This window comes from Patiria miniata, unplaced genomic scaffold, assembly GCF_015706575.1.
Source record: "Patiria miniata isolate m_02_andy unplaced genomic scaffold, ASM1570657v1 HiC_scaffold_3, whole genome shotgun sequence".
In the NCBI taxonomy this organism is placed as follows: domain Eukaryota; kingdom Metazoa; phylum Echinodermata; class Asteroidea; order Valvatida; family Asterinidae; genus Patiria; species Patiria miniata.
In genome coordinates, this window is record NW_024037069.1 from 32,620,117 (window position 1) to 32,630,618 (window position 10,502).

Consider the following 10,502-nt stretch of genomic DNA (forward strand, 5'->3'; position numbering starts at 1 on the left):
ACCAACCTCACCTTACACCAACTTAAATTTTTCATATGAACATGGCTTAAATAATAAAAAAAAAACATGCTTATCAAATTGCTGTGGATGCATTAGGGAATACCGGTACACGCCCGTGATACAAGATAAGCCATCAGCATTAAAATTACAGGCTGAGTGAAGCTCTAGGCTTTTAATAAAGGTCATGCAAAAATTTAGAAGAATGAGGCATTGTCAGCTCTGACAGAAGACTGGCATGGTTACCGTTTCCATGGTTACAGAGCATGGAAGTATTGTTCTGTATAATTTGCAAGGTACCGGTGTGCGTGATGAAGTTGTATTAAATCTCGCTCGACAGTCTTTCAAAATATGCGGTAATTATGAAATGGGAAATGTCAGACATATCTTGGATTATGACTGGGCGGTACGTACGTGCTTATAAGGCCAACAAACAAATTAAATTCTCTATGGCATTGAATGTATTTCTTAAAAGAACATTCTTCCTTCCTTAAAAGAACATATTTGCTGTTCGAATGGTGAAAAGGGAAAGATTAAAACTACTACATTTCAAGTACATATGAAATTATTTATAAATAAGAAATACATACATACATTGTAGACACTGTAAATTTTAGCTTTAGCTTTACAATGTATGTACCCATTGTGCAGCCCAAAAGGCATGACAAAATCTCTACAAGACATTTGTCGTTCAGATAAGGATTATTTTAATTTGACATTTGCCACATTTTGCATCTGGTTAAATGAACACCTCTGTGGATTTATCCATTTTACCCCCTCCCCCCCCCCTTCATACAATATCCCATTCCTCAAATCTTCAAGTACTGTAGCATTTCTGCAACAGGACACAATTATTGATACGAACTTCAGATGTAGTGGCACAAAGTTGCAGTTTGTCTCGGCGAGTTAATTTCACAAATTCATGAAAGACTACTTTTTCCCCCTCACCAGTGGAATGGGTTGAACAATAAACTGTGAACTTTGTGCATTTAATCAGTGAAATGACATGCACAATACACGTGTCAGCATGCATTTTGTGGCTACGCGGGTGACATGGAATAATTTGTTAGGACCAAAATTGTCAAACAAGTTCTTTTCTTTGATTCCTTTCACGGCAACTCATCAGTGCCGTAATGGCTTGCTGAGGCGAGTGCGTCATGAGCAACCGGCACATTATGGTTTCTGAAAAGTTACCCCGGAGACGGGTTCAATGAAAAAGGGGACCTTGTTAAAATTGACATCTACGACTTCAAGAAAATACAGGAAATTGAATAGTGTATTTAACCAGGCTTGCGACCCAAACAAAGTCGGTTTTCAAAGTAGTTTGGATAAAAGCATTCTTTTGAATTTGTTAAGAAAAAAATCAACTTGGTAGTATAATGCTACAAAATAGTTTGCGGCTGTCGATTTTTTGGCCAATTAGTTTTCAAGTCAGTTCGTTAAAAAATAATAAGGAGTTGAATGATTGTGAGTTTGCGACTAATGAGATGTCGGATAAAAAGGCAGAGTGCTACGTGTCAGACTCACGATCAATGATGGATGAAAATGACGCGATTAATAACCTTAATCTGGCGTGAGAAATAATGGCTTTGCTTGCCAAAGCACTTTGACACTAACCAGACAGCAATTTTTTTTTTTTTTTGGCCAGACAACAACAAACAGCCAACCTTTTTGTAAAATCTCACGACAGACTCACGATCAATAATGGATGAAAATGACGCGATTAATAACCTTAATCTGGCGTGAAAAATAATGGCTTTGCTTGCCAAAGCATTTTGACACTAACCAGACATCACTGGCAACAAACAGCCAATCTTTTTGTATTCAAATCGCTTCATAATGTTGTTTGCAACTCACAACATGGGGGACCTACATGAAATTCTTAATGCCTATTTGCCGTTATGTCGCCTTTATGTGTTTGAATGGGGGTGATTATACCTGCGAGATACATAAATATACCAGTGATTGTGTTCCTATTAAATAATCAAATTATGTGTCCATTACACAATGCAAATCGGTTACCTGAGAAGGCAAAACTGCATTTTGAAATTCAAATAATGTTCATTGTTGAGATGCTTACATTTTATCCATAGGAACATGAGTTATCATTCCTCCTGAATAAAGTGCTGTGTTTTAGTAACAAGTGCTGGTAGGGGACCAACCTTGGTGAATGCCGCATATAGCACATGTTTCTTCAATTCACTGCAATGTTTTTACAACCCAATAAACATTTATTCCGACCTATAGCTGGTCTACAATATATAATAAACCATAATTATCTATTCATAATGTAAGGGACCCAAGGACGCCAATTTTATCATAATGTTCCATTCTCTGGAGCTTGATCAGCTTTGGCTCAATTGGGGAGGGGGGGGGGGGGAGGTGTAACTGTCAAGGGGGGGGGAGCAGGCATGTTGTACTTTTTCTGCATGATTTTCCTATTTTTGCAACAACACAGCCCTGGCTGCCACAAACATAAATTACAGTTTTATACAAGTTGCCATGGTAACACATCAAGAAGCTCCAGCGATTCTACAAAGTATAGGGCCTATATGAACTGTGCAATAACGAGTTTCACAGCATCCATCGCAAAAGAGTCGTAAAGACAAAACAGGAATAGGGAAAAGGCAAAATTGTTAAATATTTTGGCTCAGATATTGCATTATGTCAAATGTTTCAACATCAGCAAAGAGACTTTTGAATATCATTTTGTACGACACACTTGGGGGGATGAAAATTTGGCCATTTGCCTTTTGTGTTTCAAGGAAAAACAATTTGAAATGGCAGTAAATAGCTTCCTTGACTGTTCTGATCTGAATAGAAAGTTTTGGTAAGCTTAACTAATTGGACACCTGACCTACAGAATAACAAAGCCATACGTGATCATGTTCAAAATGTCGATACAATCGCACAAAAGCACACTTGCTGAGCCTCAATTGATATTTTTCATCGAAATGTCCCCAAATCAACATTGGTCCGTTTTAGCATGGAGCTATATAGCTCCATGATTTTAGCACTGAAGCCTGTACAATCAGTGGCGCGCAGAGAAGTTGGGGCAGATTTTCTTTAGTAAGATGAGAGCCACATCTGACCACATGAAGGGCACAGAGAATTGTGTTACAGGACCTTTTCGTATTTGTGCCGTCGGGCATGTGATATAGGGCCGTTGTGTCTCACAAGGCCAAGCAATTGACACTTCAAAAGCTTGGCAGAAATTTGCACTGGACGGGGTGCATATAATACAAAGACACCCAATTGAAGCAGTCTCTGAGGGTATGCGCATTAACAGATGGTTATTATGAAGGAAATGGTGACACGCCCACTTTAAGCACGAAAACTGCATTCTAACAAAATCTTTCTTTTTTTAAAGCTGCATGGTTCTGGACCTAAAGTATCTGCATGTGAAGGGGGGCGGGGGTTACAATGTATTTTGAAGTAACTTGATTTCAACTTTATGGATGTGAATATCAGAATATTTCAGATGAACTTTCAGGGGAAAAAGTGCAATTTAAAACATAGGCCTAACAAACATTAAACAATCAAATGTACTAGCATGGAGATTCTTATTCCTCCATGGTACTCAGTCAGACCAACTTATATTTTAAATTATTGATCAGGCGATTCTGAGAAGATAGATTATAATCAACAAGGCTGGCATCAGTGATTTCTGTTGATGTGCTTTGAAGCTGAACAATTTACGACATTTAATGCTCATAGAATACTAGTAAGATAAAGCCCCCCCCCCCCCGCGTTGCTATACCGGCGTTGCTATACGCATTACTACCCCGCCCATTCGGCCGCATCCAGCCCCCTACGCAAACACTACTGTTCACACATGTATGGCCGAGCAGTTATTTACAAAAGCCAAACACAATAGACTCACGAATTACTCTTTTTTAAACTAAAGTCAACTTTCCAAAACGTACCCTGCCTAAACCGTCCTTGCTCTATGTGTCAGGCCCTGAACGATAGTTTGGCTTTTCCAATTCAACTTTTTCTTCTGTCGGGAACAACTTTCTTTCATTCAGTGAATTGTTGAAAAACCAATCACGAACAACTTACGTCTGGATCAAAGTTTGATGTACACAGAATGTGATGAATTTTTCATCATTTTCTTTCCCCAATCCAAACTCTATAGGGCTACCCGTAAATTTCTGTCAATAAATCATTTTCCCCCTCCTGAAAATATCATTTCCAACAAAAGAAGGCCCATTAAAAATATAATTAAAACACATGAAACAGATTCTGCGATCTGAGAGAAAAACTTTACTAACCTGATGGCATGCCGCAAGGAACTTCAGTTCGGATGTTGTCCAAGAAGTCGAAATCGAAGGTCCTCGCCGGCGGCCAAGTCAGCCGGACGTGCGCCGCGGCGAGCCCCACGAACAGAACCAGTACAGTCACGCTCAAATCCATCCACCGTTTCATCCTGATGCCGTCAAAAAGTGCCTCAAAAAAGTAAATTTTGTCGGTGGCAAAAGTTCAAATTAGTGGCTGTCTTGCCACTGATGAGCACGTTTTCCCGGCACCAACTGTGGATTGTCTGAAAATTGACTTGAATTTTTCTTAGGGTTATTCGGGAGGAGCAAAAATCCTTCAGCGGTTACGCGTCAGAAATCTTCTGCCTCGAATGTCAGCATTGTCTGATGATAGTGCCACTGTGCACGGTACAGGTAAGCACTTCGTACGTATGGTACGGTAAGGTGCGCAGCCACGGTAATAAATCAATGATGCGCGCACTGAACAGACAGAGTTTATGTAGACGTACGCAGTTTGGTGACAAATTGGGCCAAGTACCACGATCGATAATGACATGACAAAAATTAATCAAAAGCATATGGATGATGGTCATCTTATTGTCTCCGCTAAGACGGTTAAGCATGCGAATGATGCGATCGGTAAAAAGTTGAATGATTTTGGATATATCCCTCCCTGGGACGAAGCGGCTCCGTTTTGACTCATTCTCTTACCGGTAATTAGGGGTAACTCTTAAATTTAAAGGACAGCGCTTTTTTGGGGGGTGGGGCGAGAATTTACCCCCAAGTTGTATTCCTTTCACGCCAGTTCCCCCCCCCCCCCTCAGTTTTCCCTCAACACTTTATCAACAAATAGATTAATTTTGTTTATGTTCTTCGCTGTTCATGATTCATAAGATGTGGACACATTTTGGGTCACTGAAAAAAATTATACTTTTAATACTACTTTGGTAGACAAAACACGCCACACATGCATTTTATGGGGTCCGCTCATATAAGTCCGATGCCTCATAGGTCCGACGCCTCATAAGTCTGACAAAATCGCATCCCCCAAATATAGGCCCATAAGTCCGACGCCGGCGACGCCTCATAGCTCCGACGCCTCGTTAGTCCGACAAATTAAAGGCCTCGTTTTTCTGACGTCGGACTTATGAGGCGTCGGACTTATGCCATGTCGGACCTATGAGACGGAATAAATGATAAATGTTATGCCTCATATTAAGTCCGACGCCTCATACATCCGAAAATTTCGTACTTATGAGGGGTCGGACCTATGAGGCTTCGGACTTAATGATACGGTCCCCCATTTTATACCATAGTAGATAATGTGCAGTTAGCCAACATCTTTGTTCATTACATTTTGATAGCGCTATTATATTCTGCTGTCGGATACATTTTCTCATTCATTAAAACGACTCAAGTCCACGGCTTTTTTTCCGGACAATGGGCACACGGTACGCGCGCGTACATTTTGACTACCTCCGCTCCCAAAACTATTTCCTAGTCCCCCCCCCCCCCCCCCCATTGTCCTTCCAAATTTTAGAGTCTGGCGCCACTACTGGTTTCTTTTATTCCCCCCCCCCCCCAAAAAAATAATAATAAATAAATAAATAAATAAAAGGGGGGTGAGTGGATTATGTATACCCTACGTCAACGCACGTCATGGCTCCACCCCTCAGATTTATGCCACAATGGCACTCAACAAGATGTGGTACCCTGGAATTTAGCACCCATCCATGACCGGACGGACCCCTTGCAAAATCATAAACCATTCCCATTTCGTTTGACTGGTTTTGCCAGCAGTTTGTGAAGGGTCTAGTTTGCGTATAGGTCTATTTAATGGTAATGATAACATTTGGTGTTTTTTTTTTGTTTTGTTTTTTCGTTTGAAGCATTTGCTTAAAATCAACAACTAACTTGATGAACTTCCACGGCTCATCAGTAATAATACTATATACATTAATTTTTAAGACAACAAAAAAAATCTGCGCATTTTGGGTCTCATATAACTGGATCCCGTTGCTAACGCCCGCGGGCACATTTTCTAAAACCACCTTCAATGAATGTTCATCTTTCAAATGATACCATTTCAGGCGGAATTCACAGAGTTAGGTCTATTTGGTGTTGGTCCTATCTTCACTTCGTAATTTCACAGGTACGGGCCGAGTGTCATTCGCCATTCTGCACCCGTGTTTATGAGGGGGCCCAATTAGCAACCTCGTCGGAGGATCGGACATTGACGTGTACAGCCACGGTCGCGCAAGGGGAAAGAATTAGCAAACCGGCATAAAAGCAAATAAAGGCAATACTATAAATTTCACGGGAGATTTTTTATTGCATTACATCAACATGAAAGGAAATAGCCACTGATTATCACGGTGGGAATGCACAGAAACAAGAAGACACTTTTTAAAGTTAAGATGAGAGAGCATCCATCACCCCTAATACTAATAGCCAAAAACTCTTGTATAAAGAAAATAAAACACGATGCATTTTGGAAGAAAGGCTCCAAGTACATGTACATGTACTGTGGATAAGTACCGGTACATTATTGCATGCCGTTTGACAGTACAACCACCAAAACGAGTCTTCTGTTGTCAGTTGAGCTTCGAGGTTTTTTTTTTTTTTTTTTAACCGACCCAGCAGTTAGGCAATCTAATCATGCATGGCAACTATTGATTGTATACGGCAAATGCCCAAAATCTGATTTTTTGGGGGGTTGTTGTTGGCAATATCGTAAATTGAGCTTCAATTCCTCCTAACAAGAACTACCGGTATTAATTTCGCTTTCAAGAATTCGGCGTTGTTTTTCCGTGTATCGGCCATTATCATCCAACCGACCATGATAACGTGAATGGAACGGTGACTGGGCACTTTCATCCGTCAGCCAGCCTACGCGGTGCCGGTGCTGGTTCCGGGACAGTCCCGGTGCGGGTTAGCCAAGTGACGGATGGTAGCTCGCCAATGCCAAACAATACCTGTCACATTTCTTAGCATTTTTTTTTTTTATATTATGGTCCCAACCATAATTTCGATTATCACAATTCATAACAAAAAGACTGAACTTAGGAAAAGTACACATGAATAATGTTTTGCCGTTGAGAAAGTCCTTGCTACATGTACATTGTACATAAGGATCCAAACCCTAGGCATAATGTTGTTGATTTGTATATTTCAAGTCAATCCAGCCAGGAAGAAGTTTGCAGCAGTTTAATTCATTTTCATGACTCATGTTGCATATTTTGTGCTGATATTTTTATAAAATATCAAAATTAAAATCTATAACGCACAAAATTGCATTTTTATACTATAAGAACCTTCAATGCCAATGTTGCCCTCACCCAACCGACCCTAGCCCCATAAATGTGGCCAATTTACTGTCCATCTTTGTCAAATTTTGATTTTCACATTTAGGCTTAGTTTGTAAATTATTTTTGCTTTATAGAAGCATACTCACCCTCTTTAAAGGCTAATCAGAAAGTGCTGCCTTTTTCAGATGTCTGTTTTTCGTGAAATTTCCAGATTCGTTTGCACACGTTTGCGTATCAAACTTTCAACATGAAATCTCACGAAAAATAGACATCTGAAAAAGGCAGCACTTTCTGATTAGCCTATAAAGAGGGTGAGTACGCTTCTAAAACTAAAGCAAAAATAAACTACAAATTAAGCCTAAATGTGAAAATCAAAATTTGACTAATTGAAGCTCGACATGTTTTTGTACATGTTCGAAGTGTGGCCTTTATTTACGGAGGTAGTCCAGTAAATTGGCCACATTTATGGGGCTAAACAGACCCCAAAATTCTGAAATCACGGGTGGGCATTTTTTTAAAACCTTTAATGCAAGTTTTTGCCCACAACTTGACACTACTAATCAACATTTATTCTTCAAGATTGACTAAAAAAAATCATTATTAAAAATTTGAAGCTTCAAACAAATTAACATTCACCAATACAGACCCGACTGACCATTCGTTTCATTGTTCATCATATATCAGACCCCTCCCTCTTAAATTGCTCCACGCATGCTTGACTGTTCCTTCCTCTATGCTTGAACCACGGAGTTGTAGCTCCATGCTTTAACTGACCACGGACCATGTGTAAAAAATAAACTGACCTACAATGTACTTTACTAGTGCGGTGCCATTGGGCATAAGGCCAAAAAACAAAAATATTCGGTCTCTGGTTTGACCGAAGTTCCAGTTTGACGCGGGTACGCGGCTTTTTTTTTTCTTCAAGCTTGGATTGTACAGACAAGGTGGGGTACTATTTTGCTTTTTTTGGTGTCCTCATGTACATTGGTGTCCTCCATAATTTGCCTTGGTGCTCTCGATCATTTGCCTTGGTGCAATTTCCAATTCCTTGGTGCTCTTTGAATAAAAAAAAATTTGAGGAGGTGCGGCAATAGAGGGCGCTGTTGGAGCTACAGCGGAACATTTTGGGGGAAAAAAGATTGACGCGCATGATTAAAATCGACGCGCGCGCTGACCAGAGACCGACTAATTTTTTTTTTTTTGGCCTAAAGGGAAGAATTTCGATCGCTACTATCGTCACAATAGACTTTCCGCACTATCGCCCATGATTTACAAGTACAACCGCACAGTGACCAGGCACTTTGGGCAGAGAGCGGGAGGCCAATTCTGGTGTCCCCCCCCCCCCCCCCCCCCAAACCTCTGCCAGCAGAATCGAAAATTGCTCTTGGAAGCCCAACTGCCAAAATCAACAATCTTTTCATCGTGCTACTGGACTGTCTCATTCAAAATCGCTTAAGTAAAAAAATAATTGTTTTCTTAAAAAAATGAAAGTGAAAAAGAGGGCATTGACCGAGCCACTACACCGTGGCATTTTTTTGGGTGCAAATTCACGCGCCTTCTGCATGTCTTTCGTATGATTTCTGAAAGTAAAACCTGTGTGAAATTATGTTCAACAAAAGGTCAATTATCGTTCCTTGCTTTCATCCGTGCATATAGGGGCCTTTTCCGGGTTTGCCGAATGGGGAAAAAAAATACTTATCACTCAAAAATAAGGAACTAAACAAATACATGTGTGTACATTGTCAAAAGGCTAGATGTACGGTAGAAAAACAGAAGGGTAAGGATAAAAAAATAAATGAAAATGGAAAACTGTAAGGATAGACCCAGTATACAGTTATTATGCTATGCTATTTTGGCCATCTAACTATAAGTTATACTTTTCGCACTAAAGTAACACAACTTCTCTCCCCAACAGCTTTTTACGGTCGCATGGTATAGCGCCCTCTATTCCCGTCGACTTTGCCAAAGTAGTTGGCATCATGTCTTGGAACGAACCCAAAATATTTAACAGGATTGAGGAACTTCTTTCATTTACACACTTGTCCGAGATTTATTTAGGGTTGCCTGTTTTTCACAATGAGCGTTTTAAACTAAACCCTCACACTCGACCCCTGCAATTTGGTGTCCCCCAACACAAGAAATGGCGTCTATTTGTGGAAATGTATAAAGGTATGGGATTACTCGCATTAAAAGTAATCTACCGAATTATTATCCCCTCCCCCCCCCCCCCCCCAAAAAAAAACAGGACTTGGATTAAAGATCGTACTGGTACTAAACACCGCATGAAATTATTTCACCTGGCTTGCTGTCATTTGGAACAAATAAACAAATGTAGTGATTTCCAACTTTAACGATCAAACTGATTTTGGGAAATAAAAGAGTGCTATGGACGAAACCGTGTTTCGTGACCAAGTTGCACATGGCCGGCGCCCCTCGAAAAGTGTAATATCCGCTGAGCTGAAGTTTCAACAGGTCGGGTTTTGGAAAGTCTTCCTCGGAGATTGAGTGATGTTATTATATTGGACTTGCAAGAACAAAATGCATTCTATTTAATGGCGAGTACAAGTACCCATGTTTTTGAGTGACCAAAACCCCCACCCTGGGGCATGAAAAACGTGACCAAATCTTGACATCGAACCTGGGGCAGCGGGGATATTTGATGATAGGCGCATAATAATGTGTCTATGTTTCCCTATTGGTATAGTCACGTTATTAATAATTTCAAGATGTACATGTACGACGTACATGCATACTCAAACGCACCGTGCAGGTCTGTACGTATTAAGTTCCATCATTATACCAGAGGCAAATTACGTTCCCTTCATATACCGGATACAATTACACATGGTGTAGCCTAAACTACAAGGGGATTTCCCTACAGCCCCCTGCTATGCACAATACACGTATCAATACAAAAAAAAACGTTCGCCTTTGACCC

General features: G+C 40.4%; 1 protein-coding gene across 1 annotated transcript in view; it reads right to left on the reverse strand.

Moving 5' to 3' along the window:
• Nucleotides 1-4,679, reverse strand: part of LOC119737611 — a 35,665-nt gene extending 30,986 nt beyond the window's left edge. Inside the window, exon 1 of the mRNA XM_038212072.1 lies at nucleotides 4,272-4,679. Within this exon, the coding sequence (XP_038068000.1) occupies nucleotides 4,272-4,425 (154 nt within the window). The 5' untranslated portion in view covers nucleotides 4,426-4,679. The remainder of the gene's footprint in view (nucleotides 1-4,271) is intronic.
• Nucleotides 4,680-10,502: the final 5,823 nt, after the last annotated feature.